Here is a 22,725-nt window from a genome sequence, read left to right as displayed (position 1 = left end):
ATAATATGCATTGCAACATTTAATTTCCATTTACAATTAATAAAATATTTTGAATTGAAATTGAAATCATATCAATATTCACTATGATTGTGCCAGAATTATACGAAAAAGGCTGAAAAAATCCTCAGACAATAATTTACAATTAATAAAAGATATATGTGATTTTATGATGTTTTATTTCCAAGATACAGATGAGATATATGAACCGGCTGGGCGGTGAAATTCTTGGCAAAGTTTACAAAGTACCAAACAGTCGCGCGTGAGCGCTGGGCCGGCTCCGGATTGGAGCTTTGCCGCAGCGACGCTTTCCTCGCGTCTGATTGGTCGGAACCCCGAAGTTTTCGCGCCAACGCAATGCATTGTGGGTAATGGTGGCGGAAGTTCGACGCTCGTGGAGGGTGTTGTTGTTTGTGTTCGGGGTCTGCGCCGTGTTTCGGTGTTTAACTTTCGCCAGTGGGAGGGGGATTTGCGGTGGGAACCGCGGCCGTGTGTCGGCGTGTGAATGCGGGGCGAAGAGTCGTCGGATTCCGAGTCGGGGAGGATGGAGGAGAGTTCGGTCCGGAGGAGTTTGGAGACTTTGTGTCAAGAACTGAACATGGACGAGCAGACCGCAGCTGAAGCCATGGACAACTTCACAGCAATATGGAATACATACTCCCTGGAGGTGAGCCAAAGCGCCCGGTTTCTACTGAACCAGGCGGCCTGCTGCTAAAAACTAACTTTAACTGCTCCGGGGACTCCGACCTGGTCTGTAGGGAAACCCCGACCGAGAGACACAACCCCGGGGTTAAAGGGCTTGGGCGTCCCGCTCCCTTTGGTCGGTCAGGGCTGAGAAACGGATGTGTTTACCTGGTTCGCCTTTAAACTCAATGTGTGACTGAATGTGGAGCTTCACCAGTTTGAACTTGATAAACTGAGATACAAAGTGCAAATCTATAGCAAATAAATAGAAATATCAAAATCAGATCATTGTAAACAACTTTTACAATATTACTGATATTTTTTGCTTTTATCCACACCTTCATTTATACTAATATTGATTGCACTCATTCATATTTGTATAATCCATGCAGGTCAGCGTCATGTCCCCTATGCTACATATTACAAGTTTAATAATATAAAATCCATAAAGACAACAACAAATCTATATGTTGGTTATCTTGTGGGTTTGCTATTTCAGCTAAAAATTAACTTATTACAATAAAAAAACATTAAATATAAGCAGTAAACGGGGAACTAATATTTGATTAATTTTATTTTTTTTGCTAAGCCAGAAGCTCAGCAGGACAATGGATTATTATTTATTAATTTTGTGTTCCTGCTTTGGGTTTTTCCCAGACCCACAACAATCCTGAGATTAGGAGAAATAAATAATCACACCGTAGCAATACTTTTTAAACCACAGTGACTTGTGTAACGTTATTTTTCTGAGGTTGAAAACAATTTTCAAGACTAAAATGAAGTAAAAATGCAACATTTTTCTGATCAAATCACATATAGACTTTCTGTGCTGACCATGAGTCCTGCTGCTCTGTCTCCAGGGAGAGGTGGTCCACTGGCTGGCCTGTGCGCTGTACTCGGCCTGCAGGAAGGGCTCCACTCCCACCGTGGGGAAGGGGCTGATGGAGGGGAACTGCGTCTCGCTCACCAGGATCCTGCGCTGCGCCAAGCTGAGGTTGGACGCTTCCTGCTTCACTAGAAACCATTAAAACTACAGAAAAACTAAATCCAGCAGCAATGAGTTCAGCTGCAGATCAACATAAAAAACATCCACGCTTTTATCAAAATCCTGCAGCAAGATGCTGAAATTACAAAATTCACTCCAAGTTTTTTCTTTGTCAAATTTTTCTCTTCTTTTTTTTTTGTTGCTTATTTTACATTTTTAATAATTTGAAGCTGTTGGCCAAACTCTCTGTCCAGCAGAGGGCAGTGTTCACAAAAACCTCTGGTGTGTAAAATCTGCTGCACTGATGCAGAGATGAGCAACAAACTGAGATTTAATTAAATCCTGCTAATGTGGCTTTAGCAGCTCTAACATTTCTGTCTGTTGAGTTTTTAATAAGAGACACAGAAACTATTCTGGCTGCTCAAGTTTGTTGCTCGTGTTTTTCTGATCTCCGCATTAACTCTGGCTGACTAAGTGGACAAAGCATTTGATACGGTTTGATGCACCGTGCAATCAGAAAAATAATACTAAAAATAATAATAAAATAATATAAACCAGCGTGAAGCTCCTCACTGGCTGAACCTGCATGATGAGGTCAGCGCTGGTTCGTTAACCGCTAACACTCCGACCAACCGGGACCACAGACATGAACAGCGCCACACGCTGGGCAGCGAGTTGAGATGGAAACGCTGCATATAATTCTTTGTTCACAATTATAAATCATTCTCACTGCTCGCTCAGTCTGCACCTCTGAAAGCGACTACAGTTTATTCCTACAGTTCACGTAGAGCTGCGCAACCAGAGCTAACACGGTGGGGTTTAAACTCCGACCTTGATGTTCTTCATAACATAATAATTCCTCACAGGAAGTTGCTGTAAATATCCATACAGGTCAGTCAGCCTGTGTCCAGATTGAGTGAAAGGAAGCGAGCGATCTGTGCTGAGGTAAAGTTCATGAAGCAGCGGCAGCGCGAGGCAACGGGCTGAGGCGCCGCGCGCTGCCGGCTTTAAATGCATAAACTATAAACATATCTGTTATAAACTTATCTTTTAGGAATAAATCTGCTCCGCCAGTGAAACGCTCAGAGCAACAGAGATGCTTGCAATCTGGCAAAAAACAAAGAAAAAAAATTAAGCAATTTTTTAATTATTATTATTTTCCTAAAAACATAAACAAGCAACGCTTAGCCTGGTGGGGGCTAGTAAAACATGGCGGCTGCCAGGCTTACATTACTCTGGGGGAAACCCTGGCGTTTATTTCTCTGTAGCAGTGAAACGGATCAGATGTTGCATCGAGCTTTTATATGCAAACATTTTCTACCACAACGGTTGGACTGTCAGTACTTAGATAAGTATCATAAACTGCCAGAATTGATCATAAAACTGTTGGTGATTATCATAAATTTGTTAGGAATTACCACAAAACATTGGAAAACATAAGAAAATCTCTGAAAATATTAAAAAATAATAAGAAATTAGCCTTGAAGTAACCAAATGGTGTCCTAGTCCAATCAAAACTCTCCTGAGAATGCCGCAGCCGCCGGCCAATCAGCGACGATCTCTGATGTGGAGAATCTGCAGTAAGTTTGTCAGGTTATATGAGAAGCAGGTTGGTTAGTTTTTCATCGGACGATATTAAAAAACGTCGGTACTGTCCGACGTTTTTTTCACAGATGATAATCAGACAGAAACGTTGAAACCAAACCATCGCAGTTTGGTAGCGACTGATTTATGATTTATGTCCAGACACCAAGAAAAAAGCCGAATGTTTTCTGCTCCGCGTTTTGCTGTTTTCTGACTGGACATTGCTGCTGTCGCCCTGTTCAGCCTCATCCAGTTCTTCTCCAAGATGCGGAAATGGGCCGACATGTCCAACCTGTCGCAGGACTTCAGACTGCGGATGGACCGGCTGGAGCGCAACTTTGAGGTTTCCACGGTGATCTTCCGTAAGTTCGAGCCCATCTTCAGGGACATGTTCGTGAATCCCCAGGGATGCGAGGCACCACGGCAGCCGCGCAGCAGGAAGCACAGGTACCGAGGCGATGCCGTCGGTTTTAATGTTGAAACCTGTGCCTGTAAAGAGTGTGTTTGTTCTGGCAGCCTCACTGGGAGTGTGTGTTACTTTACCCCTGCAGGCGGCTGCCCTGTCACATCACTGACGTGTTCAAGTTCTGCTGGACGTTGTTCGTCTACACTAAAGGTATCCACAAATGATCCGCCAGTTTCTGCTGCGTCACTGTAAACGTGTTTCCTGCTTTCTGCATTCTGGGCTGCAGGAATATGATCATTTATTCAGTTATGATATATATTCTGAATTAGGGCTGAAACAATTCATCGTGATTAATCAGTTATTGAAATAATCACCAACTAATTTAGTTACTGGTTGATCGTTAACTGGAGGATTGAGACTAAAAAAAGTCAATTTGCTATAAAAAAAAAAAAAACATCTTCAAATCAGTTTTTAATCCAAAACTTTACTAACACTTTAAATATTTTACCCAAAACTTCTCAACTTGCCTGTCCAGGCGGGGTCACCTGGACAGGACAAACAACCAGGCGCACACACACACACCCCTAGGGAGAATTTATACAGACCAGTCAGGTTGACCAGGACAGTCCACTGTTTCTGGACTGTGGGAGGAACCCGGAGAACCAGAGAGAACCTGCCATGCAGAGTGAGAACATGCAAGCAGAAAGACCCAGGCCGGGAATCGAACCCAGAACCTTCTTGCTGCAAGGCAGCAGCTCTAACAACTGCGCCACCATTTTTAATGTATTTCTAATATTGTATAAAAAGGTTTAAGTGGTTAAATGAAATATCTGTAGAATGTGCCAATTATTTCACCTAATTAGTCGATTAATGGTCAGAATAATTGATTACTCAAATCCTTATTAGTTGCAGCTGTCGTCTGAATCGATTTGTGTCAGAGCGATTCCTGAACTGAGTGAATAGTTGCTCTCCAAACACAGAATGAAGTAATAAAATGACCTTTAGATGAAAAAATACTCGAATCAGTTTTTGTTCTTGTGTTGCGTTTAGTTGATTTCTTCTTGGATGTTTTTGTGCCGATCCGAACTGAGCGAGGAATCGATTCCCTGCAGGAAACTTCCGGATGATCGGAGACGACCTGGTGAACTCGTACCACCTGCTGCTCTGCTGCCTGGACCTGGTGTTCGGCAACGCTCTGCTGTGTGCCAACAGGAAGGAGCTGATCAACCCCAGCTTCAGAGGTCAGAGGGCGCGGCAGCAGCTCCGCTTTCACAGAAAAACGTCAGACGATAAAGACCAACGTCAGACTTTTAGCACATTTCCTGTCCAAAGCGGTAAAACGTGGTGGAACTGTTAATCTGTTGATGCTTCAGCTTCATTCAGTTTCTACATGAAAATAATGTTCAGATAAGAAACCTTTTCATCTTGAATGGAAAACGTTTTCATTTTTGTAGTTTTTGCTTCATTGTGTGTTGCTGTTTATGATTAATAAAGCAGGTAATGATTAATCGATTACAAAATTATGGATGGTCGTTTCAGTAATTGATTAATCAGTTCAGCTGTAATACTAAATGGTAATAAGCAGAAACTTTCCTGACAGATCCAGAGGCATTTAAAGTTCAGAATCAGTTTTAATTCATCAAGTTTTACACCAATGTGACAGACTGGCGACCTGTCAGGGTGGCCCCGCCCCCGTCAGGGTGACCCCGCCACCGTCAGGGTGGCCCCGCCCCCGTCAGGGTGGCCCCGCCCCCGTCAGGATGACCCCGCCGCTCACAGCTGCAGGCCTCAGCCTCCCGACTCCGCTGGGGACAAGGGTGCATAAAAATGTATGGATGGTTTTGCGGTGACTGGATCACTGAATGTTTTCCTACCTGTGCGTCTGCAGGTGTGCCTCCCTCGTTCCGATTGGACGGCCCCGCCCCCCAGCTCGAGGCTCCGCCCTGCGTCTTGGAGAAGCTGTGTGAGCTGCATGACGGCCTGGTGGTGGAGGCCAAAGGCATCAAGCAGCATTACTTCAAGCCGTACATCCACAAACTGTTCCACAAACAGGTCGAGGCTGATCACTAATAACCAGGAACAATCGGTTAATAACAAGTTAATAATAATCAGTTAATAACAAGTTTATTAACTGATTATTTATTAATAACCAGGTAATAAAACTAACCCAGCATCATGCTGTGTGTCCATCAGATCCTGAAAGGAAACGAGACGCTTTTCACTGAAATGTTGGATCCTCAGAATTTTATTGACAACAAGTAAGAAACAGAAGCTCCATTTTTGTTCTGTAATAATTATTTTTATTATTTTCTGCTGCGTTTTGCGCTGCGTTTCCCTGCCGGTGCTGAGCGTTCCTTGTGTCCTCAGTAAAGCCATAAACAAGGAGTACGAGGAGTACGTTCTGACGGCGGGAGACTTCGATGAGCGCGTCTTCCTGGGAGCCGACGCCGACGAGGAAATCGGAACGCCAAGGAAGTTTGTTCAGGAGAGATTCGCCAGCCAGGCTGCAGCTCAGAGAGACGGGCAGCAGGTGGAGAAGGTACAGACAGACAGGCAGAGAGACAGGCAGAGAGAGAGACAGAGTCTCAAACAGGCCCAGATGTTTTTCACCCTCAGAAAAATCAATCGTCCTAAAAACAAAGTCATTCCTGGTTTTGGTCTCATTATTTTAGGATGAAGTTCACAGCAAACAGGAAGTTGAGATGTTTCTCTCTCTCTCCCTGCAGCGCGGCTCCCTCGCCCCGTCCACTCCCCTGACGGGACGCGTCTACCTGAAGGAGAAGGACTTGCTGTTCACACCCGTCTCCGCGGCGACGCAGAGCGTGACCCGGCTGCAGAGCATGGTGGCGGGTCTGAGGATGGCTCCCAGTGAAAACCTGCTGCAGATCTTCAGGTTGGCTCCAGTTCCTGCTGTTCCCCGCTGCGGCGGCGTTCCCCGCTGCGGCGGCGTTCCCTGCTGCGGCGGTGTCTGACCCTCCGCCAGCCCGGTAGACCTGCTTCTACTGGGACCAAACTGCATTTGTCGCGAGCCATTTCTCCTGTTAGCGCTAGCTTAGCATGTTAGCTTTGGTTGTATTTACCCAGAATGCCCTGCTCCGCAGTCCACTTCCTGCTTTTGGAGCGATATCCAGTCCACTTGGCGTTCACATTCAAACCAACCAGAGTTCACTTCAACCGAGCCCAGACCGAGGTTGACCGTTGATTTTCATGTTTCCTGTTTGTCTCTGCAGGTCCTGCTCCAGAGATCCCACTGACTCCATTCTGGCTCGGGTCAAAGCTTTGGGACAAACCTTCAAGGAACATTACACCAACGACTCCGAGGACACGCCGGGATCTCACATCGGTACGAGAAACGCCCTGGACTCCAGATGGAGCTGAATGTTTTCTTTCAGACTCTAATGCTGAATGTTTTCTTTCAGACTTCGCTGAGAGCCGCTGGAAGCTGGCTGAGATCCTCTACCACAAAGTCCTGGAGAACGTTCTGGTCCAGGAGACGAAGCGTCTGCAGGGCCGGGACATGAGTGTAAGCAGAGAGCGGAGCAGAGTGCGGCGGCGTACTGTCCCTTTAAATCTGACCCTGCGTTTGCTGCCAGGTTCTGCTGGAGCAGGACATCTTCCACTGTTCCCTGATGGCGTGCTGCCTGGAGGTGGTCCTGTTCTCCTACAGCTCCCAGAGAACCTTCCCATGGATTATCAGCATCTTCAAGCTGCCGCCGTTCTACTTCTTCAAGGTAACCAGTCCCTCGGGACAGGAAGTGACGCTGCGCTGCTTTAATGTGCTGACGTTTCCTCCTGCCTCTAAGGATGGGATCTGGAGTTTATAACTCCTAACTGCGATGTCGGTGCATCCTTAAAAAGTCTTAAATCCAGGCATCTGAAATGAAAATGTTAAATTAAATTTATGCAAGTTGGCCTTAATCTTAAATTTTGTTGTGACAGGATATTTAATCTAAATATCTGTCCAACAAATCAAACAAACAGCTGCAGTTGATCCAGAATGCTGCTGCTGGCGTTCTGACTAAAACCAGGAAGATAGAGCACATAACACCAGTTTTAAAGTCCCTCCACTGGCTCCCTGTAGCTCAAAGAATAGACTTTAAAATACTGTTGTTAGTTTATAACACACTGAACGGCTTAGCACCACAATACATTAAAGATCTGCTTTTATTGTATCAACCTTCCAGACCTCTCAGGTTCTGGTTCTGGTTCTGCTCTGCATCCCCAGAACCAGAACCAAACGAGGAGAAGCAGCTTTCAGCTTCTATGCACAACAAATTTGGAACAAACTTCCAGAAAACTGTAAAACAGCCGAAACACTGACTTCTTTTAAATCTAGACTAAAAACCCACCTGTTTAGAATTGTATTTGAAATGTAATCAATTACAAATTTATTGATGGAACTTGACTTAATGCTTTGTTTTGATTATTGATTCTATGTTGCTTTGTGTTTCTGTGTTTGTTATGATGTAAAGCACTTTGAAATGCCTTGCTGCTGAAATGTGCTATACAAATAAAATTTAATTGATTGATTGATAAAGTATTCTCGTTAGTTTCCATCTTCTTTAGGGTTGTGAGACATTTTGGCCTCAGGTTCAGTATCACAGATCTTTTTTGTTGTTTAGGTCTGAAACGTCACCAAACTTCTGACCGTTTTTCAGTTTTTTTTCTTTAAATTAGTCATAATTTGGACAAAGTTTCTGTCTACAAATAAAAACATGATTATCAGAAATGGAAAGAGAAAACCAATTTGCGAGAATTTCTCGTAAATAAAGTGAAAAAATGATCAAACTGTTTTGATTAAATGAGTGAAATGACAGAAAAAATGAAATAAAATGTCTAGAGAGAATTTGAAGGTAGAATATTGATCTGATGCTGATTTGGTATCGATATTTTGCATCGATCCTCTCACTGCATTCTGTGACTCCAGGCGGCTGAAGCTACCGCTAATGTAGCCATGCTAGCCACCTAGCTAGCTATAGCGCTTTTTGTGCATCCTGGGTTGAATTTGTCGCCGGGCGACGTTGGATCGGGCTGCGGCTGTTCGGAGCAGCGGCGAGTTTCCTCCTGGCGCTCTGAGCGGCGGCAGACTGAAGCTGTTTGTGTCGCATGCAGGTGATCGAGGTGTTCATCCGCTCAGAGGAACGTCTGTCCCGCGACATGGTGAAGCATCTGAACGCCATCGAGGAGCAGGTTCTGGAGAGCCGGGCCTGGGCCTCGGACTCCGCCCTGTGGAGCGCCCTGGAGGCCGCCGGCGGGAAAGTCCCCACGGTGGAGGAGGTGAGCAGCAAGCTGTCCTTCCTGCTCAGAACCAACTGAACAACCATCAGCAGCTGAAGCGTCTTCATAAACAAATAACATGAAATCATTTTTAACTCAGTAACAATTCAACAGTTTGATCCCTCATTTCAGAAAATAAACTGGTTTAGAGTTAAATTCTCCAAAGTTTCCTGTAATTTATGTCTGGATGAAACGTGGGGCTGATCTGCGTCATGCAAAAGGAGCCCAGACCAGAACCAGAACATCGACATGAACAAAGCTTTAAGTCTCATCTCCCTGCTTAAAATACGAATCAATAAATAAATTATTATTAACAGAGAACAAAATATCTGTCATAGAAAGAGTCCAGTTTTACGCATCTTGGTTTAAGTGAGAGAGAACATAAGACCCATTTAATAAGAATATATTATATCTGATTAATTGAACCAGATATTTTTTGTTTTTATTTATTTATAGAGTATTTTATTTGGTGAAATGTCACAAACCTGCCAGCAGAGTTGATTAACATGTTCCAGTTTTCTGTTCAGGAGAAACGTGAAGCTGTTTCACAGTCAGGAAACTTTTATTCTTATTTCAACGGAGACAAACTGAATCCATCTCCGCCGGTCCAAACGAGGTTCTGCCTGGAGCCGCTGGCTCGTCATGAATCCTAGGAAACGTTTATTCTGAAAATCAGAGTGAAGCGACATGAACGTCCTCCAGAGTCCTGGAATCACTCGGATATTTTTCAGTAACTCTACTGGGGTCCGTTTCTGTGCAGGTGAACTTCTCGTCTTGTCTGGATCCGGGTTCCGGTTCCGGTTCCTCTAACGGCCAGTCTCATCTGCCACTGATGGCCCAGTCTCCCATCATCCACCCTCGGATCAGGGAGTTCAGGTCGGGTCTGGGAAGTTCACGGAAAGGTCGGTTTCCTGCGTTCTGACATTTGTCACGGTTTCCACGGATTCACGACGGTTTTGTCTCCTTCCAGAAGTTCCTCCGTCTCCGGTGTCGGTCCACGACAGGTACAGCTCTCCGGCTGCCGGCAGCGCCAAGCGCCGGCTCTTTGGCGACGACCCGCCGGCGCCCCCTGCTGGCCTGAACATCGCCGTCAGCCCGACGCCGTCTCCGGTCAAGAGGTTGACGTTTGGGACGAGCCAGAAGAATGGAGGCCAGAGCGCCGTGCTCAGCATCCCTCTGCAAGGTGGGTCCGGTTCTGGGTCCGGTTCTGGTTCTGATTCTGGTTCTGGGTCTGGGTCTGGCTCTGGTTAACCTACCTTAGCAGTAACTTCTCAGCCTGAAATGAGTCGGTCCAGTGATGTAACTGAGGTCCAACGGAACCAGAACCTGCTCTATGTTCTGATGTATGCAGGTGAGCGAGCGTTCGCCCTGATCCCGGTCCAACCCTGCGACTCCTCCGGCGTTGTCACGGCTCACTTCCTGCTGACTTCATCCCCGGGTCGGGTTGCCGTTGCCACAGCGACCTCCAGCACCGACCCCCAGGCGGGGACCGGGCGGCCGCAGCGAACCGGGTCGCTGGCGCTGTTCTTCAGGAAGGTAGGAGCCAGAGAACGGCTGGTGGAGCACCCTTGACCTCTGACCTCCCTGACCTGTGGCCTCCTCCAGGTGTACCACCTGTCCAGCGTGCGGCTCAGAGATCTGTGCCTGAAGCTGGACGTGTCGTCGGATCTGCGCCAGAAAATCTGGACGTGTTTTGAGCACGTTGTGGTTCAGTGCAGCGATCTGATGAAGGACCGACATCTGGACCAGCTGCTGCTCTGCTGCGTCTACATCATCGCCAAGGTAACCGCACGCTCGTTACGTCATCGCCAAGGCAACCGCACTCTTGGTTTCTCGTTTCAGTAACGGCTGAGCAGCTTGCTGTTTAAGGAGAAATACAATTTTCTTTGCTGCTCTGTGGAAAAACTGCATCATTACATCTAACTCTGCTGGAAAATATTAGTTTATTCAAAATCTCTTAAATTTTACACACATTTAGAGAAAGAATCTGAAAATCTAAAATAGCTCAATTTATTTTCCACTGAGCAGAAAATAAAACATATAAAATCCAACATTAAAGTTTTGAGATTATAACTTTACTAAAAGAAAGTGAGTTCTGTGTCGCGTCTTATTTTCTCCCCTGGGAAACAAAACTGAAGGATTAATAGAAACTGATCAAGCTTAAAAAGTAAAGTATAAGTTAGATTGTTAAATTTTATAAACTATTTGCAGTATAAATGCATGTGATGCTGCAGTCACAAGGAACTAAAATAAAATAATTTAACAGATATTAAATTAAAATTCATGCAAAATCAACAGATTCCCACATTTTTTTCTCGCTAATTCATTATTGTTTGTTTGCTGCAAATTTTCTGTAAAAATGAAAATTAATAAATCAGTTAATGAATCAGTTCATTGCATCTAATATCAGGTTATGCCCTAAAAGACCACAAAGTGTCCATCTGCCTCAACAAGCCAGATTTGAGTTCACAGGGTGAACTCTGACGTCCTTCAGAGGGCCAGAAACGGCCCCCGGGCCTCAGTTTGGACACCCCAGCTGTTCAGTACATTTACAGGATGAGATGTAGCCGGTAGAACAGGACAGGTTGACAGAAACATACGTTACTGGATGGCTCTGTTGCTGAAGCGCGGCTCCTTTAAGGCGGCGGCCATTTGTTTCTCCCTGCAGATCACCAAAGAGACGATCACCTTCCAGGACATCATGAAGTGTTACCGCAGCCAGCCGCAGGCCAGCAGCCACGTGAGCAACTCTCACCGCTCAGCATCCGCAGCTGCTGCACAGCCTGCGCTGACTCTGTGTGTGTGTGTGTGTGTGTGTGTGTGTGTGTGTGTGTGTGTGTGTGTGTGTGTGTGTGTGTGTGTGTGTGTGTGTGTGTGTGTGTTCAGGTGTACCGCAGTGTGTTGCTTCGTCACACTCCCAGAGAGCAGCCAGCCGATGAAAACATGGAGGTGGACTCCGTGTCTGGAGGAGAATGTAAGAACAGATGCTAACTGCGTTAGCGTTAGCTGCACAGGTGATCCCAGCAGCTTCACAGAGGAGACTGTGGAGGTTAAAGGTCATATCTGGTCCAGCTGGGTTTGTGAAAGACTGGGCAGCAAAAACAGTGAGGAGATGTAAAAACAGTTTCATATTTCTGTTTGTTGACAGAAACTAAAGAGGAAATGAGTAAACTAGTTATTTATTTTAGTCTCAGCTACATGATGACGTCCTTATTTCCTTCCATCAGGGTTAAATATGGGTTTAATATTATTATTATTGTTATTGCAATATCACATCATGTTTTCCTTCAGCTGCAGAGAAAACCAATCAGCAGCCAGCAGGCAGACATCCTGACCAATCAGAGGAGGAGGAGCGTGGTGACCTCATCCAGTTTTACAACATGGTGTTCGTCCTGAAGATGAAGAGCTTCGCTATGCGCTACGCCACCGGCGACGCCCGGGTACGGCACGCTGACGCTTGGCCGGCATGCTAATGTTAGCGCTGCTCTGACCTCTGACCTGTGTGTCCTGCAGGCCGACGCCCCGCCCCTCTCTCCGTTCCCGTCGGTCCGCGCTCAGCCTCTGTCGCCACGGCGCGTCAGTCAGAGACACTCGCTCTACGTTTCACCTCACAAGAACTCAGCAGGGAGTCTGACGCCAAACTCCTTCACCTACAGGATCAACAGCAGCCCGTCCAAGGCAAATACACACACACACACTCACTCACACACACACACACACAGTTCTCAGCAGAGGATGCTCCTGAGAATCAGCTGTTTTCTACGACATGAATCAGAAAAATAAGATTTTTGACAAAACAAGAAGAAAAATACTTTTCTTGGACAAACTCTTCCCATATTTTTGTGCATTTTGTTTCCAGTTTGGTTCTTAACTCACTGAACCACAAATAAATGTGTAACAACTACCGTATTCTCCGGACTATAAGCCGTTACTTTTCTCCCACGCTTTGAACCAGGTGGTTTATAGCCTGGTGCGACTTTTCTGTGGATTTTTCTTCAACCACCAGGGGGCTCTGTAGCAGGAAGTGAATCATTGGAAGTCAAAATTGGAAATCAAAGAAGAAAGCGCTGATTTTCATTTAGAACCAGTACATGCTAGCAGCAGGAATGACGGAGAAATGTTTTCAAACTCATCAAGGAAGCAACACGAAGAAGTTCATATGATGCAGCTTTTAAGTTGAAGGCTGTAGATCTGGCAGGACACGTCACTGCGCTGCAGTAAGCGCGGCGTGAACGAATCCACGGTTCGGCGTTGGAGACGCAGGACTGCGTCCTTAGTAGCAGATTTATTCAGGGTGGAAAACGGCGGAGAGACCAGCGGCGTATATGTGTACGTTTTCAGTTTTGTTTTGGGGTTTTTTAACTTTGTGGGTGCGGCTTGTAGTGAGGTTCGCTCTATTGTCTGGAAAATACGGATTTCAATGTCTAAAAAAAGTATTTCTATGGTTTTTAATTTTTTACATTTTTCCACATGATGACATGTTTTTGGTTTTAACCTCTTCTGTTCCTCCGTTTGTTGACGTTTAGTTTACAATATTATTATTAGTTCTTTGATTTCTCTCTGCTGATGAAGCTGACTGATGAACGCGTTCCCGGCCTGCAGGAGCTGTTGGACATCAACCGGATGATCCGCCAGGGCGCCGTCAGCAGGAAGAGGGCCTTCACCATGGAGGGCGACGTGATGATGTCATCAGCGTGCGACTCGCCCAATAAGAGGGCGTGTCCGGAGAACGGCAGCGGTCCCGACGTTCTGCTGAAGCGCCTGCAGGACGTCGTGTCCGAGCGCCAGAGTCACTGACGGAGCCCCGTAACCACGGTAACGCGTTACAGAACCGCCCGTACCGGCGGCTCCACATGGAGAAAGGTTTTACACGCTGACCTGGCGTCAGTTTGTCCGGTTTTAGAAAACGGTCGGAACACAAAACGCTTTAATCCAGATTTTCTGCTGCAGGATTATTTTAACTGCTAATCTGATCAACTCATGTTCGTCACTCAGCACATTTGCTAGAAATAATTTAAAATCACATAAAATTGCTTAATATTTGTGATTTTATATGACCTTAGAGTCAATATTGGATTTGTTTTTAAACCAGGAGTGTCCAAAGTGTGGTTCAGGGGCCATTTGTGGCCCCCCAAACTGATTTTGTGCGGCTCATGAACATAATTGAAGAACAGCACATATCTACTGTTTTTTGCAAGTTGAGACTTTTTTTTTTTTTTATTCGACTTAAATTTTATTCAAATGGAGACCAGCCTGGGTTAACGGGTCGCTGTCTCTTTAAGAGACTTCATCACATTGTTTTGGTACCAGAACAGTAAAAATCCACTCGGGCCTTTTGCTCCGTTTCCTCGTTCTTCCATCACGTGGTTTGATCCTCACCAGTTTCCTGTTCGAACGTTTTCACAGATGTTTATCAAAGCAGATTTTCTTTTCATTTTCTGGAAATGATTTAGTTTTTTTCCAAAGTGCGGTCCAAATTCTCCGAGAGGTCAGAGGTCAGAGCAAGGCTCACTTTGAGCAGAATCTGATGCTTTTGCTTTATCTGGATGCTTTCTAGTTTGAATTTCTTTGGGAAACGTTGAAACGAGATGAGACGATCATAAATGTTTGTATTTATATGGTTTTACTTTTTTAGTGACAGTATTGCAAAAAATATTGTTTATAGTTTCTTGTGATGTTTTTTATGGTGAAACGTCCTCAAGTCTCATATTTATGTTGGTTAAAAAAATCAAGTTTTAAATATTTTATGTTAGTTTTTATTGGTATGTTTTAGCCTTTCAGTGTGTAGCATCTACACATCATCCTGGCAGATATTACATATTATATTTCACTTCATGTAACAGTAAAAATTAACTAAATGTTTGGTTTTTTGTAAATCTAGAGTTTAATCAAGATACAATAATGTTTGAGAGTTTCTTTCCTTTTGTAAAATAAAGTGAATTTCTCTTTTCAGTTATTGTCGTTAATTTTTTATTTCGTTTTATTTTTTCCTTTTTTGTCTACAGGGGTTTTGTAAAAAAAACAACAACAATAAAACTTGTAATTTCTGCACATTAATTGTTTTAGTGTCTCTTCATCGGGATGTTTTACAGAGAATCTGAAGAATCCTAATTCTGACTTTAAGATATTAAAAACATCCCAGGAGTTTTATCTTTGACTCTGAGACGAAAACAGAGGAAGGATTGACTTTTATAGCTTTAAAATACGCATTAATTAATCTCTTCACCAGTTCAGAAACAGAATGAATTTTAAATAAATAAGAAAACAGAAAAGAAAATCTTGAAAAACAAGTCCATTTAAGTATTCTGGGATTTTTCTCAAAAATGAATTAATTTTATGCAATGATGAACGGCGTCATGATGAAATCACCTTCTGTGACCTTTGACACATCCCGTCTTAGAGTTGGCATGTTGCATTCTCAGGTGACGTAACCTTCACCGCTCCCAGATTGTAGCAAAGCTGCTAATATTTGTCTCTAATATCCAGATATTTGGCCTGAAGGTCATATGATTAAAAACAAGATTTCTCACAAAATAAGACTGATGCTGACGTCTCTCACACAGAATCCGTGGATCTATTTTCAGCGGCGGATTAATCACTAACCTGGCGTGCAGAGTGAGCGTTCACGCTAACAAAGATTAAAAAGGTTTTAGCATCATCTGGGAGAAGCTGGGTGCTTCTTTCTTTCTCATCTGATGTTTTTTTTTTGCAATGAATTCTGGGACTTTGTGGCTCCAGAATGAAATAAATGTGATAAATAAATCTGTCTGTCTGGACCTGGAAATAAAAAGGTTTCATGTTGCAGTGAAGGAGGAAGAAACCGGGTCTGCTTCTTTAGGATCAGCATGTCTGAGCCGGATACGCGTTGCCATGGTAACGCTCATGGAGACCGTTTTCAATGCAAAGATAAAGCAGGTGTAGTTTTTTTACAGAGCGATTCATTGGACGTGACCAAGATTATCTTTCATATCATCAGGTCAGTTTTTTGTGTTTACAGAAGATTCAGTCGTTTAGTCCAGATGTTGCATGTGGTTTAATCATTTGTATGATTTGCGTTTTGCTTTGATGTTTAACTTTTTATTTTTGTTTAATTTGTTTTACATTTAATTTTCAACAAACCTGCAAAGTTTTCTCTTTTTATTTTTACCGAAATAGATTTACAGAATCAGAATCACGTTTTCAGACGTTAAGTTGTGCTTACTGTTTTTATTTTTTATATTTTTATGCATCCAGCCACAGTCTGGATGGATATTATTTCTTTAATAAACATATATCAGCATTAACGCCCAGAAACACTGGCAGCTTGTGATTTCTGCAGTTATTAATCCAAAAACATAAAATAAATGTATTTCATGTAGTTGAGAGTTGTTGTAGATGCTGAAGGCTCTCCTGTTGCAGTCTGTGCTACAGTGGTTCTGACAAAACCTCTGACTGGAAACACTGTAAAATGGTCTCAGCTGCTGTGGTTCTCTTCTTCTCTGCTCTGAGTCAAACCAACCTGTTCCCCTCCTGACCTGTGGGGGCGCTGCACCAAGAACCACTGAAGGAAACGACACAAAAACCTCTGAAGACCCTGAGAGCAACTTCCTTCTTCACCAGATGGAAACAAGATGGAGGCGTCAGATTTTAGTGTTGGAGGATTTCTCTTTAGTCTTTGGCTAAAGACCAGGAGCCATTTCTGCTGCTAGTGCTAGGCTAGCACATTAGCTTTCGGTGTATTTACCCAGAATGCCCTGAGCTGTAGTTCGAGTTTGATTCACACCTCACCAAACAAACTCTAATTCCAGATGAATTAGAGTTTGATTAAAGTGGACTGAACATGGACAGTGTGAATGCACCTTAAACCTCCTCTTCTAAGGTCCTGCAGCGGCTAGCTGTGCTGCGGTGCAGATACAAACCCGTTCTGTTATTTCAGTTATTCTCTTTGCCTCTTCTGCATCTGGAAACATTTTTATTTCCTTTTAACTTCTGTTTGTGAAAATAATCGCAATAGCTTAAAATCAAACAGTTATTTCCCTCAGTGACCACCAGGGGGAGCTGCAGCTTCACAGCATCCTGACGGAATAGGAAAGTATTTTTTCTTTTCTTATTTTTAAAGGAAAAGTGAAACAACTGAAATATTCTTCAGTTTATTTGACATAAATAACGTAACATTTTCGGCCAGCTGCATCGATGATGCCTTTAAAACCTAAAATCGGACCTTTTATCGGCTCCCGGGCCGCCAGCAGCGGCTCACAGCGGATGTTCTGGCGCTGCTGCTGTTCGGAGTGATGTAGGTCAAAAGGCAGCAGACACCAACTCCACTGACACCAACCCGAAAACCACAGGCTGCTTTTGCGCATGGTCAGTGTCAGCCACCATCCTCATCCTCTCTCTCCGCCTTCCTCACTCGCCGTCCAGCCGCCTCCATCTCCGGATGAAGATGATGAAGATGTTCCCGGCGGCCGGAGCCAGGCTCGGCTCCAGCTCCAGGTAAGCCTCCAGCCTCCCGCTCCGGGCTCAAGCCGTTTCCTGACGCGCAGCTCGGCCAGCAGGCAGCCCGCCACCCCGCGTGGATTCCGGCACGGATTCCCGCAGCAACCCGCGGAAATATCGCTTCTCTTACGTTTTCCTCCATCAGCCCGGGACGAGGCGCCTGCTGCGGGGAGGAGCAGCGCGTCGGTCGGTGTGTCCATCAGCTGCAGGTTTCACACACACACGCACAGCAGGAGTGTTTTGGTCCAGATTTCTGGCAGCTTGCATCACAAGGTCACTTTGCTCGACGGTGCCTTGCTCGTGGGCTCGCAGGCTGCCGCTGCTGAATGTGTGTCAGTGGGCCACCGGAAAAACAGACTCCACATTAAAGGTTCGTTTTATCCGTGAAATCCCGCATCAGCCGCAGTTAAAGGGGAGGTAGTCTCAGGGGACAGATTACCGCTCACCTCTCCTTTAATGATCACACTGCTTCTGACAGAGATCCGAACCGAACCCCGGCCGTTACAGGCGCAGAAAACCCAGCAAACAGCGAGAGGAACATTTCCTGCTGCTGGCCCTTTAAGGGACCTGAAGTTGAACCACCTTCAACTCTCGCGGCTTCCGGGTGTGATTTCCAACATGTCTGCTTTGGATGAAGACAATCTATGAACCAGCAACTAAGTTGCCACAGATTCTGAAATGGGTTTTATGTCTGGACTTTGACTAGGCCAATCTAACATTGCTGTGCTGTTGATGTGTTTCGTTTGTAGACCGAAATGGGAAATTCTGACTTTCCAGTTGGAAAAATCAACTGGAACCAATCAGAGGTCAGATTTCCCCAGACTTGGCGATTCAACATGGCCGCCTCACATCACCAGTGGTAGACTGGTGGAGGAAACATGTTTTACAGTGCGTGGAAAACACTGCAAACTTTTGCTCACTTGGGTCAGACTTGACAACTCCAAAGGACTGGTGGGCCAAAACATGTCAATTTAAAAGTTAAAATGATTGAAAATATGATTTTTCTTTCAACCTTCTCAATAATAAACTAAATGTGAACTATTTAATTAAATTAACTCTATTTTTTAGTAGAAATGGAATCATAGATTTAAAACTTCAGATATTTTTTTTGCATGTTTTCCTTGAAAAGCATCCAGTTTGATTAAGATGATAAAACTGTAAAAATATTTCATAAGTTCACTTCCTGTGTTCAGCCCGGTTTTACTCCCGCAGCTGAAAGCAGGTCTGGCTGCGCCGCCGAGGATTTTACAGTGTAAACCAGTGAGTAGATGTGGCCCTGGTTACCATGGCAACAGGAAAGCAGAAAGCTTGGAGAAGATGATCACTTTGTGTTGCATCAGTCATTTTTGCTTGTAGATTTTGATTTAAAAGTTGTAGTTTTGTCATGATTTATTTTTGAATTGTGATGAGGGGCCACAAAAAATTATTCCAGGGGCCACGGATGGCCCCCGAGACTCACTTTGAACACCGCTGATCTAAAATCAGTTACAAGCAGCGTCTGCAACTCCAAACTGAACGACCTCTGGACCTTAAATCACTCCAGGATTTTACATCTTGACATTTTGCGTCTCTTAAATCTTTCTAAATGTCAAATTTAATTGCATTTGATTAAATTAATCAGCGTTAACTGCAAACATAAATGAATCAAACTGATTATGGTCAGATGCATAAAAATGTGAATGCTATTGAAAAGTTGATGTATTTCAGTAATTTAAAGCACATTTGTTTGACGTTTTAAAGCTTTTATTTCAGTTAATTGATGATTTTTTGCTTACAGTTGATGTAAACATGGCATTTAAGATTAAAATCAGAAAAGTAAAAACAGTTTTAAAGCATCAATATGAAGGTGAGTGGGAGGCTGTGATTCTTAAACGGTATTTTAATGTTTGTGTCCCGCAGTGAGGACGGGTTGGTGAAGACATGAGCCAGAACTGATGGAGTCTCTGAACGCCGTGGAGCTCCGGGAGCTGCAGCGCCGCGGCGGCTCGGCCAGCGGGGGGCGCTGCGCCGCCGGAGGCTTCGAGAACGTCTCCTACCAGCAGGACGAGGAGTCGGACGAGCCGGGACCGGCTGCGACCCGCGTCTGTCCACCCAGAACCAGCACGGTGACAGGATTTGTTTTCAGGGCTGCAGCAATCAACCGTGATCAATCGGTTATTGAAATAATTGTCCAGTAGTGAATGATTTGTTAACAGACTTAAGAAGAACAAACTGAAAGAAAATCACTGAGCAGAAAAAGCTTTTCTATTCATGTTCCTGACGTCGGACCACTTTCTTCAGTAACCAGTAATCTAACCTGTTGCTTTTTCACATCCAGTAGTCAGACTACAGTTACTTATCGAAACCACATTGCATTTACTATTTTCTTATGTAATTTAATTTTATTTCCTCTAGGCGTCTTGGGGAGTGACCGCCGTTTCTGTGCGACAGTATCCGCAACAGTGGCGGCTGGCCAGTAGGGGGCGCTTGGGCGCCGCCCCCTTTAACTTGTTTAGATAATAAATGATTTCTATTCTGAACTGCAAAATACTTAGAAATGTATTTATTCATACTGTGTGTCCAATAGACATGTTAGAATTTATTAAAATAGTAAATACATAATTCTAATTGCTCACATTGTGCACACTTCCTATGTGCAGGGCGCCGTCCTAATGAGAGTGTATGTAGGCGCATCAACTTTTGGCAAGCAGGTGATCTGAGGCTGACTTTTAATTGGTTGTTTAAGGTTTTCCACAGGGCGCAGCGCTCTGCGTCCCGGACACACCCATTTTGTTGTGTCATTACTGGTAGAGCGTCAGTACTGGCTAATTTTTTTTAAAACATTGTGTGATTGGACAATCCCCGATTCGACTCATTAGCGCAGCTGCAGTTCGTTAGGTCGATTCACGTTTACGTTTGTATTAAGCAATGCATTTTACTGCTTTCCGTGTTTGCTATTTCAAAGTTCTGGCACGGAGGCAATGTGGACAACAACTGGGGTAAGAGACTTAAAACATCTTTCAGAAAAATGCAAACGGCACGAAAACAGCCGCAGCCACCTAGACAATGCAATGAAGCTAAGTTTTTGGGGGAAACTTAGCATAGCTGAAAGGTGCTTTTCAACTCTGAAAAGAATCAAGACTTTTCTGAGAAACTCAATGACTCAGGACAGGCTGAATGCATTGGCCATGTTGTCAATGGAGAAAAGACTAGTCACAGAGATGACTGACTTTAACAAGAATGTAATTGAGAAATTTGCAGGGTAGAAGGAAAGGAGGGCAAAATTCATGTTCAAATAGTGCTATTTTTTAAGATTTGTTTTGTTTGTTTTTCATTTGTTTGTTTGTGTGCGCCCCCCTCAGTTTTTTTTAGCACTAGCCGCTACTGATCCGCAGGGACAGAAATGTAAACAAAGGAGGGAGACCCGCATTTTGTTGCTGGAAACAGAGGAACTATTTTGAGTTTCAGGCGCCAAGTCCGTTTATTATAAGCGGCTTTGGGCTGTTTTTTGGTTTTTTTTTCTAAAGTCGCTTGCAGATTTAATGAGTCGATGGTTGCTGTTTTTGGGGCTTGCAAATAAGCAGACATTAGTCTGACATCCAGTTAGTTTTAGTCAGACTCTCCCTGTCCATCATTTCCTGGATGTTCCGTCCCGCTGTGTCTTTGTTAATGTCAAATTAAAATATTACCTCTGAATGACGTCGAGCTTCGCGTTGCGCTCCAGAAAACTGCAAACATGGAGACTAATATGAACAGCGCAATAAACGTGAAAACGGCCAAGAATGAACGAGTCCGTAAAGTTGTGCAACTAAACAGCATTATAATTATTAATATGAAGATAAGTGTCACAAATCTGTGCAGCCAGCTGAGTTGTGGAGCCGCAGGAGGAGCGCTGCGCTGCGACAGCAAACACAGGGCCGTAACGCAGAACCTGGAGGCTGGGGCAGGGGGATGGGGGCCTAAAATCCTATTTATAGGTTTCCAGACAATAGAAACACAGAAACAAACTCAAATTACTAAAGTTTTTTTGTACTGTTGTAACCAGTAAACAATCTCCCCTTCAGTTCAACATTACCAGTGGAGGAACTAATTTATTAATAACTTTTTATTAGGATAAAAGAGAACTAGAATGTTATTAAATCAATATTAAAGAATTATTGATTAAAAATAAATTCCTGTGTTTTTCTGAAAAGTTACTTATAAGTTAGTTTTCTCGTTTTAAGTGTAAACAAGTTTTTGCTCCAGAAACTGAACAGAAATACAGATTTAGTGTTTTGCAGTGTGGACAAACATTTCTCAGATTTTTTTCTCTTTTTCTTCTTGTCTCCATCTTTGATCCTTGTTAAAATATTATTTATGTATTTTTAACACTTTTCTTCTCCTGCAGCTGCAGGTTTCTCCAGAGTCGTGTGACGATGAGGACGGCGGCGCCGCCGGAGGAGGAGGAGGTGATGAAGGTGTGGGCCTGGCGGCGCCGGGCCCGGCTGACGGCCGCTCTGCAGACCTGGGCTTTGTGGTGGCGCTGGTTCTGCTGGTGAGCGGCATCGTGCTGGTGGCGGTGGCCTACACCGTCCCCCGGGATGCCGGCGTGGATCCGGACTCGGTGTCGGCCCGGCAGATGGAGAAGCTGGAACTGCACTACGCCCGGCTGGGCTCGCACCTGGACAGGTGCATCATCGCCGGGCTGGGCCTGCTGACGCTGGGCGGGATGTTCCTGTCCGTCCTGCTCATGGTCTCCATCTGCCGGGGCGAGATGTACCGCCGCCGCGCCGCCTTTGTCCGGCCCAAAAGGACCTACGGCTCCATCAACCTGAGGATGAAGCAGCTGGCGACCGGAGAGGCGGACGGAGATGGGGTGGAGCGGGTTCTGGTGGAAAACACACAACCAGGGTCCAGCCAGGACCAGAACTCAGAACCAGAACCGAGCAGAATGCCAGCTGCTGCTTCAGCTGCATGTGGAGTTTAGTCAGAATTGATCCGGTTGGATTCGGTTTGGTCCAGTTGGATCCCAGCCGACAGAAGCCAAGCAATCAGACAGCTTTGTGACGTTGGCAGACAGGAAGTGGAGCGGTAAGGCCCGGTGGACAGAACTCATCTGGAGGTTATTAAAGATCAGAATCACTGAAACAATTCACTGCAAACTAAAATACTCAACCAGTCTTTTAGTTTTTAGTGCAAATACTCCAATTTACTTGCAATAAGACAAAACTATCATACTTTTTAGCTCCATGTAGCAGTTTGTTTTCAGGAATTAATCTTGGAACATTAATTTTAAATACATTTTTTCTCCTCCAGCTAATTTCTTTACTTATGTAACTTTTTAATCAATATTAAGGAA

At 44.5% G+C, this 22,725-nt stretch overlaps 2 protein-coding genes across 6 annotated transcripts; both read left to right on the top strand.

The window, feature by feature from the left end:
* The first annotated feature begins 380 nt into the window (after positions 1-380).
* rbl1 (RB transcriptional corepressor like 1) lies at positions 381-14,885 on the top strand. The gene is made up of 22 exons (XM_023325600.1): positions 381-664; positions 1,542-1,675; positions 3,494-3,697; positions 3,802-3,866; positions 4,769-4,897; positions 5,545-5,708; positions 5,850-5,914; positions 6,024-6,195; positions 6,383-6,549; positions 6,887-6,999; positions 7,076-7,179; positions 7,250-7,387; positions 8,769-8,933; positions 9,694-9,835; positions 9,904-10,116; positions 10,285-10,469; positions 10,539-10,715; positions 11,602-11,673; positions 11,820-11,907; positions 12,225-12,373; positions 12,447-12,611; positions 13,536-14,885. Exons 1-22 carry the CDS (start codon positions 503-505, stop codon positions 13,728-13,730), a joined length of 3,168 nt encoding a protein of 1,055 aa, XP_023181368.1. The 5' UTR covers positions 381-502; the 3' UTR covers positions 13,731-14,885.
* A 1,665-nt stretch (positions 14,886-16,550) lies between these two features.
* On the top strand, positions 16,551-22,725 carry LOC102234319 (transmembrane protein 74B-like). 5 transcript variants are annotated; one of them, XM_023353528.1, is made up of 4 exons: positions 16,551-17,405; positions 17,554-17,617; positions 19,308-19,513; positions 21,775-22,725. In XM_023353528.1, the coding sequence occupies exons 3-4, from the start codon at positions 19,343-19,345 to the stop codon at positions 22,351-22,353; spliced, it is 750 nt and encodes a 249-aa protein (XP_023209296.1). In that variant the 5' UTR covers positions 16,551-17,405; positions 17,554-17,617; positions 19,308-19,342; the 3' UTR covers positions 22,354-22,725. The 5 variants fall into 5 exon arrangements, with proteins under 5 accessions (XP_023209296.1, XP_023209295.1, XP_023209293.1 ...); XM_023353527.1 differs by lacking the exon at positions 17,554-17,617; XM_023353525.1 differs by having other exon boundaries at positions 17,554-19,513.

Source organism: Xiphophorus maculatus, chromosome 20 (genome assembly GCF_002775205.1).
Source record: "Xiphophorus maculatus strain JP 163 A chromosome 20, X_maculatus-5.0-male, whole genome shotgun sequence".
NCBI lineage: Eukaryota > Metazoa > Chordata > Actinopteri > Cyprinodontiformes > Poeciliidae > Xiphophorus > Xiphophorus maculatus.
This window is presented reverse-complemented; position numbering and strand designations above follow the sequence as displayed.

Bases quoted from the DNA above. Each gene is read 5' to 3' on its own strand.
- LOC102234319 (XM_023353527.1), top strand. From the start codon at position 19,343: ATGGAGTCTCTGAACGCCGTGGAGCTCCGGGAGCTGCAGCGCCGCGGC. The intron at 19,514-21,774 runs GTGACAGGATTT...CTTCTCCTGCAG, and splicing joins GTCCACCCAGAACCAGCACG to CTGCAGGTTTCTCCAGAGTC.
- rbl1 (XM_023325600.1), top strand. From the start codon at position 503: ATGCGGGGCGAAGAGTCGTCGGATTCCGAGTCGGGGAGGATGGAGGAG. The intron at 665-1,541 runs GTGAGCCAAAGC...CTCTGTCTCCAG, and splicing joins GGAATACATACTCCCTGGAG to GGAGAGGTGGTCCACTGGCT. The intron at 6,550-6,886 runs GTTGGCTCCAGT...TTGTCTCTGCAG, and splicing joins AACCTGCTGCAGATCTTCAG to GTCCTGCTCCAGAGATCCCA.